Genomic DNA, 23,284 nt, shown 5'->3' on the forward strand with positions numbered 1-23,284 from the left:
AGATGTTTGACTCTTTCTAATGCCTCAGTGTAGGAGAGAAATAGAGATAAATAAATAAAAAACTTAAATAAATAAAAGACTGGGTATGGTTGTGAAATAGTGGCTGTGTAGTGCTGGAATGGGAGCAGGGAAGGGGCTGGATGGGTGAGGACAGCGACTAATGTAGGTTGAGGATTGGAGTTTTACGGGAACATAGGATATATTGCAGGCAAAGTTCCCACCTGTGCAATTCAGAAACGCTGCTGTTGGTGGGAAGGATCCATACAGCGCAGGCTGTGAAGCTTTCATTGAAACGAAGGATGTCGTGTTGGGCGGCATGCTCTGCCACGAGGTGGTCCACTTGTTCTTGGCTGCAGTTTGTCGGTGACCATTCATGCATGCAGACAGCCAGCTTGTTAGTTGTTATACCCACATAGAAAGCAGTACAGTGGTTGCAGCTTAGCTTGTAAATCAGATAACTTGTTTCACAGATAGCCCTGCCTTTGATGGGACACGTGGTGATTGTGATCGGGTTGGTGTATGTGGTGTTGGGACAGGTCTTGCATCTAAGTCTATTACAGGGATATGAGCCATGAGGTAGGGGGCTTGGAACAGGGGTTGTGTAGGGATGGACAAGTGTATTGTGTAGATTCGGTGTACTGCAGAATACCTCTGTGGGAGGGCTGGGAAGGATAGTGGGTAGGACATTTCTCATTTCAGGGCACAATGAGAGGTAGTCGATATCCTGGCGGAGAATGTAATTCAGTTGTTAGATTCCTGGGTGATACTGAGTTAAAAGGGGAACGCTCCTCTGTGGCCGCACAGTGAGACGTTGGAAGCTGGTGAGAGACTGGAAACACAAAGCATAGGAAATTTACTTTTGTACAATACAATGTTGGAAGGATAATTATGGTCAGTGAAGGCTTCAGTGAGACCTTCTGTATATTTTGAGAGGGACTGCTCATCACTGCAGATGCAACAACCACGGCTAAGCTGTACGGAAGGGACATCTCGGTATGGAATGGGTTGCAGCTGTCAAAGTGGAGGTAATGCTGGTGGTTAGTAGGTTTGATATGGATGGAGGTACTGATCTAGCCATCTTCGGGGTTGGCAGTCAACCTCTAAGAAGGTGGCTTGTTGGGTTGAGTAGGACGAGGTGAAGCAAATGGGGGAGAAGTTATTGAGGTTCTTGCTGGAGGAGTATGGATAGGGTGTCCTCACCTTCAATCCAGATAGCAAAGATGTCATCAGTTAATCTGAACAGGTGAGGGGTTTAGGATTTTGGGTGTTTAGGAAGGTTTTCTTTAGATGGTCCATGCTAAGTTTTCATAGGATGGTGCCATGCGGTTGCCTGTAGCCGTACCGTGAATTTGTTTGTAGGTAATGCCTTCAAAGGAGAAGTAATTGTGAGCGAGGATATAGTTGGTAATGGCGACTAGGAAAGAGGTTTTTTGTTTGTAATCCATCGGGCATTGGGAAAGGTAGTGTTAAATAGTGGTAAGGCCATGTGCATTAGCAATGTTAGTGTACACGGAGGTGGCATCAATAGTGACGAGCAGGGCACTGTGTGGTAAAGGGACAGGAACTGCGGAGAGTCAGTGGAGGAAATGGTTGGTATCTTTTATATAGGAGGGTTGGTTTTGAGTAATAGGTTGATAGGTTGAAGGTGTTGATCTATGAGAGCAGAGACTCTTTCAGGGGGGGGGGGGGGGTTAGGTTTATGGACTTTAGGAAGCATGTACAAGGTAGGAGTGCAGTGAGTGGTAGGGGTGAGTAGAGAGATGGACTCCTGGCAGAGGTTCTGACATGGGCCTAAGGATTTGAGTAGTGACTGGAGATCCTGCTGGATTCCTGTTTGGAATTCATCATTATGATATCACATTTTGCTAGGTAAATAACATAAACACACAGGAATAATCTTGACCTGTTCATTGTAAATGTTAAGAATCTAGCGTGTTCTTTCCCTTACATTAAGCCTTATATGTTCGGTGGTCCTCAGCCGGCCTTTAGACAGTGTACACATTAGTGACCAGGTTGTGTCCCACCGGTGACATTCAGAATGAAACTTCCTGGCAGCTTAAAACTATGTGCCAGGCCGAGACTCGAACTCGTGACCTTTGCCTTTCATTGGCAAGTGCTATACTGCTAAGCAAGGAAGGGAAAGCAGAAAGGTGGAAGGAGTATATAGAGGGTCTATACAAGGGCGATGTACTTGAGGACAATATTATGGAAATGGAAGAGGATGTAGATGAAGGTGAAATGGGAGATACGATACTGCGTGAAGAGTTTGACAGAGCACTGAAAGACCTGAGTCGAAACAAGGCCCCCAGAGTAGACAACATTCCATTGGAACTACTGACGGCCTTGGGAGAGCCAGTCCTGACAAAACTCTACCATCTGGTGAGCAAGATGTATGAAACAGGCGAAATACCCTCAGACTTCAAGAAGAATATAATAATTCCAATCCCAAAGAAAGCAGGTGTTGACAGATGTGAGAATTACCGAACAATCAGTTTAATAAGTCACAGCTGCAAAATACTAACACGAATTCTTTACAGACGAATGGAAAAACTAATAGAAGCCAACCTCGGGGAAGATCAGTTTGGATTCCGTAGAAACACTGGAACACGTGAGGCAATACTGACCTTACGACTTATCTTAGAAGAAAGATTAAGGAAAGGCAAACCTACGTTTCTAGCATTTGTAGACTTAGAGAAAGCTTTTGACAATGTTGACTGGAATACTCTCTTTCAAATTCTAAAGGTGGCAGGGGTAAAATACAGGGAGCGAAAGGCTATTTACAATTTGTACAGAAACCAGATGGCAGTTATAAGAGTCGAGGGACATGAAAGGGAAGCAGTGGTTGGGAAGTGAGTAAGACAGGGTTGTAGCCTCTCCCCGATGTTATTCAATCTGTATACTGAGCAAACAGTAAAGGAAACAAAAGAAAAATTTGGAGTAGGTATTAAAATCCATGGAGAAGAAATAAAAACTTTGAGATTCGCCGATGACATTGTAATTCTGTCAGAGACAGCAAAGGACTTGGAAGAGCAGTTGAATGGAATGGACAGTGTCTTGAAAGGGGGATATAAGATGAACATCAACAAAAGCAAAACGAGGATAATGGAATGTAGTCGAATTAAGTCGGGTGATGCTGATGGAATTAGATTAGGAAATGAGACACTTAAAGTAGTAAAGGAGTTTTGCTATTTGGGGAGCAAAATAACTGATGATGATCGAAGTAGAGAGGATATAAAATGTAGACAAGCAATGGCAAGGAAAGCGTTTCTGAAGAAGAGAAATTTGTTAACATCGAGTATAGATTTAAGTGTCAGGAAGTCATTTCTGAAAGTATTTGTATGGAGTGTAGCCATGTATGGAAGTGAAACATGGACGATAAATAGTTTGGACAAGAAGAGAATAGAAGCTTTCGAAATGTGGTGCTACAGAAGAATGTTGAAGATTATATGGGTAGATCACATAACTAATGAGGAAGTACTGAATAGGATTGGGGAGAAGTTTGTGGCACAACTTGACCAGAAGACGGGATCGGTTGGTAGGACATGTTTTGAGGCATCAAGGGATCACAAATTTAGCATTGGAGGGCAGCGTGGAGGGTAAAAATCGTAGAGGGAGACCAAGAGATCAATACACTAAGTAGATTCAGAAGGATGTAGGTTGCAGTAGGTACTGGGAGATGAAGAAGCTTGCACAGGATAGAGTAGCATGGGGAGCTGCATCAAACCAGTCTCAGGACTGAAGACCACAACAACAACAACAACAACAAAAACAACAACATACTGACTGAGCTACCCAAGCATGATTCCGACCTGTCCTCACAGCTTCAACTCCACCAGTACTTTGTCTCCCATCTTGCAAACTTCACAAGAGCTCTCCTCATTCTTGTTGATTCTGTTTTTAAGATAACTGTCACTGCACAATTTCATATTTTATTAGAGAAAGGAGAAGTTCTTTCATAATTGGTGAAGAAAATTTACAAATATTGTAATGGTACATGTAAAGTTTTTTCCTTGGTTTTGTTATTAAAATATATGTATACATAGACCATCTATTTTCAAAGTTTTGTAACACTAGGGAGCTAAAAGGGCACATTTTCTTACAGTCTTTAAATATTATAACATTTAGAATGGTGACATTGAAAAGGAAGTACCTCAGACGGATTTACAGAGAACTACTTTAAAAATCTTTGCATAATGAGATTGGGTGATTCAGGGAAAAGTACATCGAGGCATTTCCACGTGGCCTTGCTTTCACCACATAATCTTTTGTAAAAGATGTTTTAATTAAAAAGACTTATGCATAGTTCCTTGTAAATGGAAACAGAACCTAGGTAAATGAGGTTACCTCAAGAATTTTCACTCTTCAGTCTATCTTCCACAAGATGATCACCTGAGGGGTCATTACTAGCTCTTGTCAATGAATCATCACCACTACCAATTACTGCATCATTGAAAACAAAAGGAAAAAAAGTTGTCGAAAAATATTGACAAATTTTAGTAGCTCAAGGAGGACAAATTATTTTTGATGAAGACACACTAAGACACCATCAAAGATGACAACATTTTACATTCTGAGGATTCTCAGGAGTGCAATAAACGCCCTTCTTCTTCAAACATAAATATTTGTTAAGCTTAAAAAATACAAGTGTCTGTATGATGTATGGATATTATGAAACGGAAAGTTGCTACTCACCATACAGTGAAGTTCCTTACTTGCAGATAGGCACAACAAAAAGACTGTCACAGATAAAGCTTTCGGCCATTGAGGCCTTTGTGAACAATAGATGACAGACACACAGGTTTCAGTTGCCTGGAGCTGTAGTTGTGTGTGTGTGTGTGTGTGTGTGTGTGTGTGTGTGTGTGTGTGTTGAGGGCCTTTATGGCTGAAAGCTTTATTTGTGACAGTCTTTTTGTTGTGTTGTGCCTATCTGCGACTCAGCATCTCCGCTATATGGTGAGTAGCAACTTTCCTTTTCAAAATGTTGCTGCATTCCATCCTGGATTTTCCATTGTTTGATTTGAGTAATGTATGGGATGCAGTGGGTTCTTTGCAGAGTTGTCTTTCAAAACAGTGTGCACTAATTCATCTTACTTTAATGTCATACAGAATTTTTCTTGTATATTCTATAATGTAAATAAAATTTTTCAGAAGAATTTTTTAGCTCTTCATTTAAGGGAAAAAAAAGTTGCTAAATGTGGTCAATATTCATGGTATGAGTCCTCAACCTCCTATCTCCTGTGCACTTCAAAACTCTATGAGTCTCTGTACTGTCAAAACTATACCAGTAAAACAGTGGAGCCATTTTTCGAGAAGTTGATTCAAACTGACTGGCAGTGAATGACTGATTGCTACACCTGTGTATCTGCGACAGAATATGTCAGCCGTTGGAGAGTGGGGAATTCCTTTGTTGTGGATTAGCCACTCAATGAGACAAAAAACAGCAACATAGAAACAAATATAAGGAAAGAAACACGCTTCTCATGGTTTACGCTACATGAGGGTACAACACTACACCTGCATAGATTGAAAGTAATTCATTTACCTGACCTGTAGTGTTCGAGGCTATGCTGAACTTTCAAGTCATTCTTTCTTTTAAAATAGAAATTAAAATGGAAACACTTCAGAGACTGAGAGAAGAATTCAAAAATTTGTCAAGGTGAGATCAGGTGATGAATTAAAAGTCCATTAAAATGAAGTTCCACTTTGGCTTGGTTTCATCATATGAATTTTCTAAAAGAAATATGGTCATTAAGAGCTGTGCGCTGTTCTTTGAAACTGGAAGTAGGATAATTATTTACAAGATGTGGTACTGCACTCTCCCAGAAATAGGAAAGCAAAAAAGTCAAACAGGAAAATTTTGTGTATTAATCACCTTAGACGCAGTAATGTCTATAAATGTACTTCTATTTTTGGCATCTACTTTTTCCATTTCCATCTAGAAAGCAGTTAAATAAAATCTCCCAAGCTTTTATTATAGTCAATCCACAGCAAAGTCTAATCTTACACTAATTTACTCTCCTCTTCTAGTTTCATATACAAAATATATATTCCACTTAATTGTAAGGTATGGAAAAAAATTAACTGCTTGTCTTTTATGATATAACGAGTTGGCTGCTGTAACACTGTAGCAGATGACTTTACAGTGTCACCATTTGTCGCTGCTATATCCATGAGTAGCTGGATATTAGCCACTCATATGTGTCAGAATCCAAGAGAGAAATGAGTGAAACCACATGGCGGAAGGGCCTCCTGCGGAAGAGAACACAATCCCAAGCAGTAGTCTAGATAAACACTGCTAACTGACTGTGGACAAGACACAGACTAAGACAAGCCCAAAGCAACCTATGCAACAAAGAAGTGCCAATCAGAAACCCTCTCCACAATGATGTCCTCAGATCAAGTAAATCTACATCTACAGTAGAGAGAGAGAGAGAGAGAGAGAGAGAGAGAATCTGAAACACAACCTGAGAAAATAATAAAGTGCAAAGCAAGGTTGTTATTGAATACAGTTCACTGGGTGGCTGTGTTTATACTGGTTGCAAGGAATCCTGTTGGCTGACATATTCACATGGCAAGATGGGTGGTACACTCACTGTGGGAGCACAGTGCTGCGGCAATACTATGGTCTCCGACGGCCATCATGTCCATTTCCTCTGGCAGGCGTTCAACTTCCCTGAAGCCTGTTGTTGTTAAGGGAAAAATTTGTAGTGTTCTGAATATGAATGATTTAAATCTTACGAGGGTCTGATATTTTGCCTATGTTGATTGCTAGTAAATTGATTTTCTTTAATGCAATCTTTGACACTATACTAAACCTGAGCGAGCTCCTTTGACTTATACTCACAGCATTGAAGCCATTCTATAACTCAATACTGTGAAAAGGATGAATTGCTACTCACCTTATAGCGAAGATGCTGATTTGCTTATAGGCACAACAAAAAGCTCAAACAAGTAAGCTTTTGGCCAAAAAGGTCTTCATCAGAATAGACAATGCGCACACACACGCACACGCTGAAAGCTTACTTGTTCGACAGTCTTTTTGCTGTGCCTGTTTGCGACTCGATGTGTCTGCTATATGGTGAGCAGCAATCAGTCCTTTTCATAATATTCTCACTATTCCATCCTGGATTTTCCATTGTTTCATTTAATGACTTGCATTTACTTGTGAAAGAAGACAGGTATCATTGTCACTCACTACCATTTCAGAAACACTTCTGTATTTTTAGCTCTGTTGCACAAGCATTAATGTATAGTCTAAAACATTGTGAATAGTTGGTTGCACCGTACCACACTTTTCAAATACAACATTTGTAAATCAGTGCACATTCTTGACAAATATCGTCATTTAACAATGACTGTTATGAATTGTGTAAAGGTGGGTGGTTTGTTAAAGATCTAAGGTCCCACACTACCAAGCGCAAAAATTTCAGATTTTTAAACCACGTACTTTCTCCAAAACCAATTGAGAAATGTGCAAAAAATCACATGAAATGAAAAGTAGTGTGAAAATTGGGAAAGCGGTTTTCCCCCTCCTTCAACCAGTCGCACGTACCAGACCATTACCCAATGTGAACAGTCAGGTGTGAACATGATCACTCGTGCACACATATTGAGCTGAGGTTATATTTTTTTTAAATGCAATAAACTGGGCACAACTTGGGTCACTCAACAAATCACATCTATATTCTCTCGTAAGTTCTTCCCCTTGATCATGTATGTTTTCTTTGTGATTGGGGTAGTTATTTAGTACCAAGTGGACGTGGAGGGTATATTCTAGAAATCACTGTTGGTTGATGATGAAAGTCTAAGGGTGCTGCAGAATCTTAAGAGTTAAAGAAGTTTGACTGATGATCCAAAATACTTCCCACACATTTCACAATAACCTTGTGCCACAATCCAACATCTGCACACTTCTGTAAGCTCTAGGCTGCATGAAAATTACATGTCATTTGTTGCTCGCTTTTTACACTGTCAGTGTGTGCAGTTGTTATTTCCCCCATCTTATGGTCCATAGGCAGTGGATCATTTCTCTGTAATTAAGTAAATAGTTACCAATTTGGTTTTTGCCTTTAGCTTTTTTTTCTGCCTGTAATAATAAGTCAAGGCTCAGTTAACTCCACGTCATTATTTATACATGTATGTCAAAGAATCAATATTTGAGTCAATTGTGACACTCCATATTAATTATTGTATTCTTCTTCTTCTTATAGATTGATGGCTCAACACTAAAGACACTTTGTGTGCAACATGGTCCTTTGCTCAGTTTTCATTTGTACCTGAATCATGGAATTGCTCTTGCCAAGTATTCTACACGTGAAGAGGCTAATAAAGTGAGTATATCCAATTTGCTTAATCTCTCTGTGTGTGTGTGTGTGTGTGTGTGTGTGTGTTTGGGGAATAATTCATTTTTACATTCAACATCTTAAATATATATGAATGGTTGCTGCTTCATTTAAAACCATGTATTTGAGTGTTATAAAAGGACGGCCTGATTGAGAGATTCAATAGAGTTCCAGTTATTAAACATCTGTTTCTGTTAAAATAATAAACCTGATACAGATTGTTGTTGTTGTTGTTGTTGTGGTCTTCAATCCTGAGACTGGTTTGATGCAGCTCTCCATGCTACTCTATCCTGTGCAAGCTTCTTCATCTCCCAGTACCTACTGCAACCTACATCCTTCTGAATCTGCTTAGTGTATTCATCTCTTGGTCTCCCCCTACAATTTTTACCCTCCACGCTCCAATACTAAATTGGTGATCCCTTGATGCCTCAGAACATGTCCTACCAACCGATCCCTTCTTCTGGTCAAGTTGTGCCACAAACTCCTCTTCTCCCCAATCCTATTCAGTACCTCCTCATTACTTATGTGATCTACCCATCTAATCTTCAGCATTCTTCTGTAGCACCACATTTCGAAAGCTTCTGTTCTCTTCTTGTCCAAACTATTTACCGTCCATGTTTCACTTCCATACATGGCTACACTCCATACAAATACTTTCAGAAATGACTTCCTGACACTTAAATCTATACTAGATGTTAACAAATTTCTCTTCTTCAGAAACGCTTTCCTTGCCATTGCTTGTCTACATTTTATATCCTCTCTACTTCGACCATCATCAGTTATTTTGCTCCCCAAATAGCAAAACTCCTTTACTACTTTAAGTGTCTCATTTCCTAATCTAATACCCTCAACATCACCCGACTTAATTCGACTACATTCCATTATCCTCGTTTTGCTTTTGTTGATGTTCATCTTATATCCTCCCTTCAAGACACCATCCATTCCGTTCAACTGCTCTTCCAAGTCCTTTGCTGTCTCTGACAGAATTACAATGCCATCGGCGAACCTCAAGGTTTTTATTTCTTCTCCATGGATTTTAATACCTATTCCGAATTTTTCTTTTGTTTCCTTTACTGCTTGCTCAATATACAGATTGAATAACATCGGGGAGAGGCTACAACCCTGTCTTACTCACTTCCCAACCACTGCTTCCCTTTCATGTCCCTCGACTCTTATAACTGCCATCTGGTTTCTGTACAAATTGTAAATAGCCTTTTGCTCCCTGTATTTTACCCTTGCCACCTTTAGAATTTGAAAGAGAGTATTCCAATCAACATTGTCAAAAGCTTTCTCTAAGTCTACAAATGCTAGAAACGTAGGTTTGCCTTTCCTTAATCTTTCTTTTAAGATAAGTCGTAAGGTCAGTATTGCCTCACGTGTTCCAGTATTTCTACGGAATCCAAACTGATCTTCCCTGAGGTTGGCTTCTACTAGTTTTTCCATTCGTCTGTAAAGAATTCGTGTTAGTATTTTGCAACTGTGGCTTATTAAACTGATTGTTCGGTAATTCTCACATCTGTCAACACCTGCTTTCTTTGGGATTGGAATTATTATATTCTTCTTGAAGTCTGAGGGTATTTCGCCTGTATCATACATCTTGCTCACCAGATGGTAGAGTTTTGTCAGGACTGGCTCTCCCAAGGCCGTCAGTAGTTCCAGTGGAATGTTGTCTACTCCGGGGGCCTTGTTTCGACTCAGGTCTTTCAGTGCTCTGTCAAACTCTTCACGCAGTATCTTATCTCCCATTTCATCTTCATCTACGTCCTCTTCCATTTCCATAATATTGTACTGAAGTACATCGCCCTTGTATAGACCCTCTATATACTCCTTCCACCTTTCTGCCTTCCCTTCTTTGCTTAGAACTGGGTTGCCATCTGAGCTCTTGATATTCATACAAGTGGTTCTCTTTTCTCCAAAGGTCTATCTAATTTTCCAGTAGGCAGTATCTATCTTACCCCTAGTGAGATAAGCCTCTACATCCTTACATTTGTCCTCTAGCCATCCCTGCTTAGCCATTTTGCACTTCCTGTCGATCTCATTTTTGAGACGTTTGTATTCCTTTTTGCCTGCTTCATTTACGGCATTTTCATGTTTTCTCCTTTCATCAATTAAATTCAATATTTCTTCTGTTACCCAAGGATTTCTACTAGCCCTCGTCTTTTTACCTACTTGATCCTCTGCTGCCTTCACTACTTCATCCCTCAAAGCTACCCATTCTTCTTCTACTGTGTTTCTTTCCCCAATTCCTGTCAATTGTTCCCTTGTGCTCTCCCTGAAACTCTGTACAACCTCTGGTTCTTTCAGTTTATCCAGGTCCCATCTCCTTAAATTCCCACCTTTTTGCAGTTTATTCAGTTTTAATCTACAGGTCATAACCAATAGATTGTGGTCAGAGTCCACATCTGCCCCTGGAAATGTCTTACAATTTCTGATACAGATATGGCACTAGTATAACACCATTGTTACCATGCTCACTTGATTTCCACAGTGTTAGTTATATGTAATACTCCTCTGTGACTCTACAGTGAATCATTGTGTACAGTGGTGTGCAAAAAAGGATGAAAGTAACTTTTGCTTGATGTGTCACTGCTACATTATAATAAAGAATATAAATGAGAGAAATATACAATGAGACAAATGGAAATGATACTTTTAATTTCAAATACAATAAATACAACAAAGCTACTGCGATTCATGATCACCTCCTGGACATTACAAAACATGAGACATATTTCTTAAAAGGGTGCATGATCGTCATGAATGGCAGTGCATGCTATGCAGTATGCTTAATGCTGGCCACAAGAATGGAAACGAGTTCTTGCATTCCTCTACCAGCACGGTTGGCAACTTCTGGATGGTTGTCGGTGCATGTGGAAGTGTTGCAGTGCATTTCCGCAATGTGTCCCACATGTGCTTGATGGGAATTAAGTCATAGAAGTGGACAGGTCATTCCATTCACCAAGTGACCTCTCATTCCGAGAGCTCCTTTCCCTGCGTTCTTTGATGCAGTCACGCATTGTCGTCCATGGAAATGAAATCAGGGCTGAATGCACCACTTAAAGATGCACATCAGGGAGGAGTACAGTCTCACAATAACAGTGACTCGTGAGAGTACTGTGTTCAAACAGGTGGTGGTTAGTATGCCTATGCAATGTTATGCCACCCCACACGTGGACCTCCAAAACGATCATGTTCGACAATGTTCTGGTACAATACATGTTCCTACTCTCGCCGTGTGAGGGTATGTCCAGCATTGTCAAACATGATCATTTTTCAGTAATTAAAACTTCCGGGCTAAGAATCCGTGGTCCAATAGTAGAGATACTTCTCCCTGACGTTTCGTTACCAGCTGCGGGCAACATCATCTGAGGTGAGTCTAGGACTGGCTGCTAGGCCGTGGAGGTCCTGTTTATATAGAGCGCGTAGAGGGCGCCACCACTCGTCACGTGTTGTCAACAGTAAACGTGACGAGTGTTGGCGCCCTCTACGCGCTCTATATAAACAGGACCTCCACGGCCTAGCAGCCAGTCGTAGACTCACCTCAGATGATGTTGCCCGCAGTTGGCAACGAAACGTCAGGGAGAAGTATTTCTACTATTGGACCATGGCCTCTTAGCCCGGACGTTTTAATTACTGAAGACGCCGGCCGTGAAAGCCTACACGCTATGATGATCATTTTTGGTGGTCCAAGTGTTGTGATATGAGGAGCCATAATGTTCCATGGACGTATGGACATCCAAATCTTTGAATATGGCACACTTGCCAATCAGCATTATTGTGACATTGTACTCTTGCCCCATGTGTGTCTTCCAGTGGTTCAATCAGCCCTGACTTCATCTTTATGGATGACAATGTACAAACACATTGTACAGGAGAGTGTTTTCGGTGAATGGACTGGCCTGCCCCTTCTCCCAACTGAAATCCAATCGACCAGGTGTGGATTGCATTGGGGAGGCGTATTGCAGCACATTCACATGCACTGACGACATCTAGCAGGTGTCAGTCACGCTGGTGGAGGAATGGAATGCACTACCACAAAAACTCCTTATCAACCTTGTGACCAGTGTGGGAGTATGTTGCAGATCTGCATTGACATGTTCAGTGATCACACACCCTGTTAAGAACCATATCCCACTATTTTCAATGTTCAGGGGACCATCGTGATTCACGGTGACTTCGGTGTAATTATTGTCTGCGAATAAAAGGATCATTTCTGTTCATGTTATTAAATATTTCTTTCATTTACCTTCGAAGATTCAAAGTTTTATGTTCACGCATGCACGCGCGCGCACGCACGTACACACACACACACACACACACACACACACACACACACACGCGCACGCACTATACCATACACTCAATGTTAGTACCATGTGTTGGTCAAAAAACATCAAAAAGTAGTCCATTTAATTCCAAATACAAATCAACAGGTCCCTGTTTATTGAATTGATTGCTTCAACAATTTCATTTCCAGGTCTTGGAGAGTAGCTGCCATAGACGAGATAAAGACCACTCTGTCTTGTATGTACCCCCCACAAAAAAAAAGTGCAAGATCTTGTTGTCCTCCTTTTGCAGTTCAATGTTGTGGGATGGTATTGTTAAGGTAACGCTTCACCTCAATGGGAAAACGATGTGGGTCGCCATTGTGCATAAAAATGAAATCATTGTAATCTTCTTGAAGTTGAAGAGACATCAATCTTGCAGCATGTATGAATGCATGATTTCGCAGCGATATGAATTAATAAAATTTTCTCGGGCTTCCAGCTGCATCAGGTGATTAAAATGCCATGAGCCTCTTCAGTCGTTGTCAAGTGGTAAGACTGACTGCTGTGTTGCCGTGGCCGCATTGTTATATAGCCACACTGCTGGCTGTAACGTCACTAGTACTCTCTTCCTCGCCATATATGGGAATGTTTTCACGCCACATCCATCGCGCCCGTTTTAACTGGGCTGTGCTGAGCTGCAAACCGCTGTCCTTGTTGATGGTGTTTTCAGAGGTTTTTATTTCAGTAGCTTCTTTCATGACGCTATCCCAAAATCCCTTCATTCTCATAACGACAGATGTTTCGTCGAATAGAATTCAGTGTCCATTTTCTAAGGCATGTTCTGCCACTGGTGATTTTTCTGGATAGTGTAGGCATAAGCACCTCATGTGTTACGTCTGTTGTTGCTCCACAGTGTGTACTGTTTGGCCAACGTAGTAACAGGCACACTGGCATGGTATCTTGTACACTCCAGGCATTCGAAGCACTAGATCATCCTTCACGGGCCTCATGAGCTGTCGAATGTTTGCTGGGGGCCTGAACACCGATGAAATGTTATATCTCTTCAGGAGCTGGCTGATCTTTTCCAACACTGTACCACAGAAAGGCAAAAACACAAGCTTCTTGCTTTCTTCTTCAATGGTGTTCTCTTCCCTGTTGATGTGTTTCTTGCATGTCACACCAGATATAGCCTGTGACACATGTCTGTTGCTCTTCCCCTTTTCCCAGAATACTTTTCAGAGGTGGCTCAGTTCTAGTGGCAGACTTTCAGCGTCCGAGACGACTTGAGCACTATGGACGAGGGTATTCAGAATGCCACATTTTTGTGCCGGATGGTGGTGGCTGAGAGCGTGCAGATAACCGTTCTGTGTGTGTCGGTTTCCTGTAGACACTGTGGCTGAGGTGCCCATTGGTTTTCCATCGAACGAGGACGTCAAGGAAGGACAATGCACCATCTGTCTCGACTTCCATCATAATGTCCAGATGTGATATTCCTGTCACAGACTCCTCTGCAAAAAAGAAAAATCCATGAACTTTGTGAACAGAAATGGCGCAAAATGCATTCAGTTTCATTGAGTCTCATTCATGTTTGATGACAATGCCATGTTTTTGTGACCCCCTAATTTGTACATTATGACCGGTTACATTACCCGATAGTTAAAACATTGATTTGTCTGAAAAGGTGAGTCGCTGGAAAAAATGTCCTCTGCCACATCGTGGAGAACTGAAATGCAAAATTCCTACCTTTTGTTATGGTCACCAGGACACAATTGCTGCAGTAACTGCAACTTGCAAGGCTTCATGTGCAGGTATTATCTGAGAACATGCCGCAATATTGCTGAGGAAGTTGAAGCTCGTGGCCTGCCCCTCTTGCGATTTCTGAGGGCTCCACGTGAACACACATTGGATAAGCTCAACATTTTCATCAGATGTAGTGGCCAACCAGTACTTTTCCCTTTGTGTATGCAGTGAACCTAAAAAAAAAATATTTGCCAGTCATAAATCTGCTTGCAAGTAGGTGGCTTCTTGCTGACTCAACAGAATGCTCACTGCACGTGAACAGTGGATTGGCTCAGTGCGACTTCCACAAACGGAATGGTTTTATCTGGTGGTGTAATTGCCATACTGGTACAAACAACAGCGCTGCTGTGTCAAAATTTTGAGCCTTCCTCATTCAGTGACATACGACCAATGTGTTTCTATGTTTTATAGTTTGCCTGTAATAAACAATTGAAATCCATTCTTTCTTTTTGAATCCTCCTGTGCTGTAGCAGTTCTTTCTCTGTATGGTCCAAGTTTCATCGAGCTGTGTTACTCAGCAGTGTAACATCATACTAGAGTTAATTTCGTCCTTTAGTTTTGTACAAGAGCATATAATGTTCATAAGGGCTTTACATGTCTCAACTGTTGAGTAGCAAACTGACTCTCTTTATTGAATTGCAAAGGCTGTAGAGTAGTGGAACATTCAAATATTTATTAATAATTAATTAATTAGTATTAATATTTAAATAATTAATTAAACAATTTTACTGACAATTACATTATTCACACACGCACACACAGAGATTGTCAGTGCTGAGAAAAAAGGAATATATACTTGAAAAAAGAGACAGCATTGGTCGTATATTTTTACTATTGCAGAATCGATTTTCTGTCACTGAGTGACCATCTTCAGTGCTATATTGTATAACTTAAATTGGGATGCACTGTTGACACTATGCATTACGGCGATCACATAGAGTCTATGTGATCACCGTAATGCATAGTGTCAACAGTGCATCCCAATTTAAGTTATACAATATAGCACTGAAGATGGTCACTCAGTGACAGAAAATCGATTCTGCAATAGTAAAAATATACGACCAATGCTGTCTCTTTTTTCAAGTATACCTGTTATCTGGTCGTTGTGCACAAGACAACATGGAGTCGCCAATCAATAAAAAGGAATATGTTTTCGAAATATTAAATTTTGTATTTGGTGGAATACCACAGTAGAAATGGTCATTCATAACACTAAATATGTTTCATAGTAAATGGTTACACTTTTGTTGGCTGCTTTGATTAATTTGAGAAATTACAGTTTCTAGTAAACTAAATTACTGATGTTTGCTGCAGGATGTTTTACTTTGCACATTATTCTAACCATTGTGTTATGTCTTTGGATCATAAATAGTTGAATTACATGTAATTAACATAGTTGGTTGAATGTCCAGCATATGAACAGTATGACGATTGGGTTAGGGTTTCGAGTAGGAGCTAACCACTAGTAGTGGCACTGCCAGAAAAAAAGTTCTCTTCTAGAAAATTCTGTAGTTCTCATTTTCATTTGACTTGTTCTAATATTTCATGATTAATAATGTGTGACTGGTATCACTCTTGTCTGTATTGCAGTACAGAATCTTTCTGCTTTTTTAAATCTGTAGGCTGACTGACATGTTAACACTATCTGCTTACCCATAATTGAAATCCAAATCTCTGTCTTTTGAGGGAAGTGCTATGCCACCGAAGCCATCTCACCAGCCAGCCCACCTTACAGCTTCAGTTCACTGAATATAATTTTGTGTGTGTGTGTGTGTGTGTGTGTGTGTGTGTGTCTGTGTGTGTGTGTGTGTGCGCACGCCAGCAAGTAGATTTGCTCTGCCCACTGTAATTCAGGGAAGAGGAATTGATAAATTTTGATTTCTGTTTCTTGAATATTTTCCTTGTCTCAAATGTTTCTGCTGAGAGACACTGTTTTGTTCAAAAATTCAGTCGGTGTTTGACAATTTTACTAAAGTTTCTTGTTTGTTACTCATAGCATTCCATCAGTCCTAGACAGCATTAAGCTACTTTGTCGTCGGTTCATTGGTTTGGATATTAAAGGGAAACTTCGTTGTTGCATGCTGAGTATTTGGTCTTTGTTGATATTGCATCAGGCTGTCAATTAGCACCTTAGTTGCTGTACCCAAGTCATTTTGAAACTTTTTTGGTGCACATTTTGTTCCTTTAATGGAGATGGATATCAGAACATAACAGCTCCATCAGAATAGAGCTACCTTTTTTCTGAAAAGTAATAAAGGTTGTATTTTGACTCATTTGCATCCTCCGAGATCTGTAGTCAGCTCATATAGACAAGATGATAAACTTCAAGCTGCCTCGCTTTTGTAATAAAATCAGATGCACCAAAAAATGTTTAACACAAAATAAAGACACAGAAATCTTGTAGGTATACAGGGTGAGTAAGGAGGAAAGATACATGCTTCAAGTGGTGATAGTATTGGAGATTATTAACATATACCCTTTTCTTAACCCTATTCAACATACAGCTGTTTGAAAATCATGGGCTTCAGTCATATGTCCTTCATTGCCAGCACTCACATACGAATACTACAAAAGCAACATTAGGTTAGGCAGTGTTATCCTTACTGAGGATAGGTCACTTTCCTGGAACCACACATTTTTTGCCACATTCACATTGACTTAGTGGGCCTTCTGCTTCCAGCAGTAGACTTCCGATATGTCTTCATAGCAATTGTCTTGTACACCAGTTGGCCTGCTGCTACCCAAATTGTGTATATTTCAGCAGAAACACCTGAAACTTCTCGGATATTTTTTACATGTGTGTGCTCATGTAAAGGATTGTATACATGAGCTCAGATCAGCAACACAGCAGGTGTCTACAAGAGCTGCAGAATGAATTGCTGCATTCGTCAAATATGTCTTTGTCGTATACAGGAAATTGATTTATTGTGCTCTGAGCAATATCCAAAATGCCGTGGTCAGTCTGTCATAATTGTCAGCAGTAACAAATTCATCCTGTGGTACTGTAGAACAGTGTAATAAAGTGTAATAATTAGGAGCCCGAAAAATTTGCTTTTGTGATACAGTAAATTCCAATGTAGATACGAACTCTGCCCCAAAACATGAAAATGCCGTTTACATAATGAAAGCTACTGCATAGCGAATTGTATCTAGATGGATTATTTTATCAGGGATAGTTTGAAGTAGCCTTATTTTCTGAATATTAATATTGCAAAAGTAACCAATTTTTGGTTAATAATATAGCACATCAGGTGGTGAAGCCCAATTAGGAAACTTAATGTGTTTGAGAGCGTGCTTGCAAAGTAAAGAACACACCTCTGCACAAACACAGTGATGTATCAGTGCTGTTGTAAAGTTACGCTCGGGTTCCACATCAGACAGTGAGCAGTTGAATGGTCTCTTACAAGCTACATACCGCATTTTGGTGATTAGGGACTCAGTTGTCGGACCTAGCATGTTGGAACAAAGAAAGGTGTAAATTTGTATTCAAGCTAAAGTTCCTGTTGTACGAAATTGCAGATACTTCAACATGATGTATGGTATTTTGAAGTATAGTTGCATAAGATATCAGTAGAAAGCAGACCTGAACTATGTAGTTTATGATGCCGCCAACGTTAGCTATTCCCAAATGCTTTGCGTACTCCGCTTTGAATTGCATTATTTGTAGCTCCTGTATGAGTGAAGGGACCAAGCAAAGTCCATCATAGTGCTGATTGTAGTTTCTGCAGTACAGTGATTGGAAAACAAAACTGGCCAACTCGGGCATAAAATAAGTCTTGTAGACTCATATAAAAATATTTCTCAACATAAATTACTGCGGCTTTACAAGTTTGCAGCTATGCTTACAGCTATGTACTAATATGAGTAACTTTTTTCTGCAATGAAGAGAACAAAAACTACCCACTGGAAATCACTCACGCACTGCAGCTTAAAAGATTGTCTTCGTAGTAGCAGTGCTCAGAAAATGGCACCAGGCAAAGGGGGAGGGGGGTATTCATTGACATACATTATTTTTATGTTTAGTGTTTTAAGAAAAGTCACGAAACACAAGTTTATGTCTTTTTAAACTTTGTCCAAAAAGACATTTGTCATGAGGCTACACCAATTGTAAGAAATATTGTTTCATACTTAGCTGTCCCATGTTCTTTTCCTCATCAATTAAAAGAAATGAGAATTTCATTTCATTATCATTTCTCATCAGTGCAACAGTCCTAGGAAATAAATTTGCTATGAAAGCAAAGCTTTACATCTCTGTAGAACTAATGTTATTGGCTATATAATGGACTCACTGACAATACTTTCTCCTGTTGGGCTGCCTTGTTCCTATTTCACCGAACCTCCTCTCCCTTTCCGTACCAATACAGTCCTTGCATCTTCACGTCTACCCGTCCTAATATATTTTCTCTCGGTTAAAATGTTCTGCATTCAAATATTACCATCATTTTATCTCTCTTTTCAATTATCGTTTAGTGTGTACCAAACTCGTTACTGATTTCAATTTTTTACTTCTATTTCTCATCAGCTGCCTTAAGCAGTTCAGTCTTCATTTTAAGTCATATAGCACTTTCTCCTCTATTATGCATTTTAATAAAATCCACTACATTTAATTGAAGAACAAAAATGGTTTTGACACAGAAATTGTTTGTTGCCTATGTTACGCTATTTCCAGTACTGTTGGTACATACTAAACTTAAATTTTTCTGCTGCCATCATTACCCACACACAATAGTTACTCTTCATTTGATGTCACTAATATCCATCTTAGTTTTTTTCCCCCCATCAGGTTTTGCCCATTATCTTTCTCACCTAACTTACTGATGGCTCTTTCAATACACATTCTAAGGCAGGTTTCTACAGTTGGTGTATCGTATCTTTTAATTCTCTTACTCTGTTATCTGTTTCAGAAAGCTTGCCTACAATCCCAATTAACATTATGTAATTTAGGATTATTCAGTTTAACATTATTTCTTTTCTGTGCAACTGTATTTATGGGACCTGTTCATTTTCATGCTTGGATTAATTTAAACCTCACTTTGCTTCACTTCCACTCTGGAATTTCCTTCAATCTGTTTGCATCTAAATTAATTTCTTATGCGTGGATCCAACACCCCTCAGTTGTGTAGTTGATAATCATCTTGTTTCCATTTGAGTATCTTTACCAACTTAGGCCTTGATGGAGTGTTACTTAGCCATGCCACATCGAGTTAAATTACTTTGTATGCTTTCTGATTGATTTATTAGGACTTCTATAACGGTTACTTAAAAAAACTAGGAATATTTCTGCATTTTAATTTTTCATTTTATTTGTAAATAACTTGTTAAGCTGTGTTTTTCCCATCAAATAGCCACCTGTTATTTGATTTCCACTTTTCCGTGTGATTGTGATATTATATTTTATTGATCTGAGTGCATGATTTGCTGTTCAGAAAACAAGTCACTTCCTAATAAGTGTTCACGTCTTAACTTGTTCATGCACTGCCTGCGCCTAGAAGAACCATTGACAGTGGATGGACCGCTCAACGCACATTCACTGTTGCATTGTTAAAGTTCAGTGAATGTTGATGCTGTTCAGGAAATGAAATTGTCATAGCAGTCAATCAGAAAACACTTTTCTTCACTGTGGTGCTTCTACATAGCACTCTTGTCGTAAAAGAATTAAGTGATAGTTCCATTTTGGATCCCTGTTAATTTTTTAAAGAGCACTGTAAGATTCTAATCAAACACTTGTGGTGACTGTTCCACTGAAAGTTTAAAAATATGACTGAAATGTAAAGAGTGACATTTAAAAAAAAAATGCTGTATTAATTCCAGGCTCAAGGGGCACTTAACAATTGCGTCCTCGGCAATACGACGATTTTTGCCGAGTCACCTGGTGAGTCGGAGGTGCACTCATTGCTACAGCACCTGGGCCATGGTGGTGGTGGTGGTGCTGGTGGCCAGCAGACGTCTGGCAGTGGTTGGGGTCCAGGACCAGGTAGTGGACGTGGATCAGGAGGCAGTGGTGCTGGAGGATCCCAAGGTGGTCCAGGGCCTGCGAAGTCGGCATCTGATGCATGGGGTGGAGTTGCAGGTAGCCAGCTTTGGCCACCTACTCCATCATCTGTCTCAGGTTCCTTGTGGGGAGACGGAACGTCAGGTGGCGATCAGCACCGCTCGACGCCTTCGTCTCTCAATTCGTTCCTGCCAGGTGACTTACTGGGTGAGGGCTCAGTGTGAACTAAACTTGTGCCTACCTACAGGAATTTAAAATCCTTTCCTTTGTCCCATCTGTGCACGTAAACATATATTGGGCATAATATTGAGTGAAGAATGAGCTTCTATCGAATCTTCTCCATAGTGACGTACTCGAAGTTTTCCATCCTTTTACATAAGGAAACTGCTCCCAAATTCCATCTCCTATCTATCACCTCAGTGCCGGCATGCTGTCCAACTGCAAAATGTGTTGGATAGTAGCCATTGTAAAACAAAACTGAATTTAAAATAGAATGACTTGGAGAACCTGTGCGCATTGCTGTGGAGAAGAGAGAAATCTCCATACCTGTGATCTCAGTTTCCTATTTGCGCTATACGGTTGCTTCTGTCCCCATAACTATGAGAGTCTAGTTAGTGACAGCAGTTGTATTCTTATTATTATGTTACTTATATAAATATATATATATGTATATAAAATATATGAGGATTGCAGTTTTGACTGTTAAGATGTGAGGATTAATTTTTAAAAATATTTAATGTTGTTACAATCAGACTGTGTGCCAAATACCTGGCATTAGTTTTTGAAGGCTGTCCTGTAAAAGTGCTGCCTTCCCATTTCTTTGCGGCTGTACACAATCGAAGTGTTCCCTTGAAATAATAGTGTTCAATGTTTGTGATCCATTACTTCAAAAAAAATGAAAATATAGACATAGTGATAAATTTTGACCAGCACTAGTAGGTGCTATGCATACACTCGTTTCTTTGTTGTGTGCATAGATGTAAATTGGTGCAGAGTAATCAAACGTATCCACTTAACAACTGGAAAGAATAAAATTTTGTATGTGTATTGTATTTTCAACTGTGCTGTGACTCTAAAGTGGCTTTATGTTCAATGTAAGATGTTCCATTTGCCCAGTTTTGATTAATGAAAATGCTCTCTCTCCTTCAGAATCGACAAAAGCAACGAGAGATTTGCTTTTCTTTTCTTTTAGATGATAGTGCAAAACTTATACTCCTGAGTATACTAAGGTTTTCTTTATAGTAATAACAGCCAAAAAAGAGTTTAGTATAGTAATGTAGAAGCAGACTCAGTGTTGTTGAAATTGTGGCTCTGCACACACATTTAAATAAAGTATTGTAAGCTACAAAGCCATGGTTAGACTAGAGCCATAATTATAGATGGATGCAGTGATGATGGTGAAAGAGATGACAACCATGCAAATGCCATCAACAGCCACCACATCTTCAACAACAGCAACAACATCCACAACAGCAACAACATCCATCAACATCTACTATCTACTACTGCTGCTATTACTACAACTACTAGTACTACTATTACTACTACTACTGCAACAATAACAATAATAACAACAACAACAACGACAGCAGCTGCAGTGAACATATGGAAGATTTTTCAAAAAGAGCCAAGTATTGTGTACATAACAAGCTTACCTGTAATTATTTTTCTCCAGTGAGTATAGTACCAAATTCTGAATCGAAACACAAGGTTTTTATGTAGATTAAGATCAATCGTAAATACATAGGAATTAAGATTTTAAGGTAAAATATGAGGTATTTAATATATTGCGTTTAAAAAACACATTTTTATGAAAAGTGGTAATATTTAAAAACCAAGTGCATTCTAATTATTATTCTATTGTAGCCAGTGTAAGTATAAACATGTGTATTTATATAAAAAGTTTGCTGCATCCTTATTAAATGTGATATAATCTTGTAAGTGATCCTGTGCAAACTCGTCAATTTTTGTGAACTTTTAACTAGAGAATAATGTGTGATTTCCTTTATTTCTTTTTAAAAAGTGTGTGTGTGTGTGTGTGTGTGTGTGTGTGTGTGTGTGTTGACGCGCAAGTTTGCGCGTTTGTATGGCGTGCATGTGCAAGATCTTGGGCCTGAGTGTATTTTGATGTCAAAACAGTTAGAAAAAACTATGATTTTCCTTGCTTTCCCACTCCTCCTCTGAAGATTATGCTCTTGATGGTGCATGGATACATGTAATTTGTAAAAAACTAGTATGTATGTACATAAAACAAATTTTTGAAGACATGGATTTCAAAAATATTTTTGACACAAAACAGATAAATTAAGGAGTATTTTCTGCATTTTTCTTTCAATTTTTAAATAGTTCATTGCTTTTATGAGGGGGAGAATTATAGTATCTTACATTGCAGTATGAGCTTGAGACAAATAGTTGATCTATTTAATTAAATAAGGTAGCAAGATCTTAACACAAGTGTGCGCAACTAAAAACGTTGAATCCATCCTTGCCATGTTTGTTTTTTAATCATGTGAGAAGAATGAGTGTGTGAAGGCTGTTATACTCTTTTTTTTTTCTTTTTTTTTATTGGAGGGATAAGGAAATTTGCCTCTTAAGGGGAGAATAAAAATACCTCTGTGACCAAACATGTTATACATATAGAAATAAGAAAGATACATATATATAAAATATAAATATATATTTGTGGTCTTGTAATAGAATAACATATATTTCATCAGAAGTAATTGTCTTTTATGAAAAGTGAAAGCTTTCAGTTGCAGAACTTTAAAAATGACACATAGTGTGAAATATTTTGAGTGTACATTTAAGAACTGGGCAGTCTTATCTACTTTCCGCAACAGTTACTAATGGGAGAAAGTGGATTTAATAATACCATTACTGTG

At 39.4% G+C, this 23,284-nt stretch overlaps 1 protein-coding gene across 2 annotated transcripts in view; it reads left to right on the forward strand.

Moving 5' to 3' along the window:
- The window catches only part of LOC126236371 (protein Gawky), a 274,769-nt gene extending 253,661 nt beyond the window's left edge, over positions 1-21,108 (forward strand). For both annotated transcript variants that reach the window (XM_049945615.1, XM_049945616.1), the window contains 2 exons: positions 8,211-8,330; positions 20,222-21,108. In XM_049945615.1, coding sequence (XP_049801572.1) covers positions 8,211-8,330; positions 20,222-20,626 — 525 coding nt within the window. In that variant the 3' untranslated portion in view covers positions 20,627-21,108. The remainder of the gene's footprint in view (positions 1-8,210; positions 8,331-20,221) is intronic.
- Positions 21,109-23,284: the final 2,176 nt, after the last annotated feature.

The sequence above is a fragment of the Schistocerca nitens genome, chromosome 2 (genome assembly GCF_023898315.1).
Source record: "Schistocerca nitens isolate TAMUIC-IGC-003100 chromosome 2, iqSchNite1.1, whole genome shotgun sequence".
NCBI classification, from domain to species: domain Eukaryota; kingdom Metazoa; phylum Arthropoda; class Insecta; order Orthoptera; family Acrididae; genus Schistocerca; species Schistocerca nitens.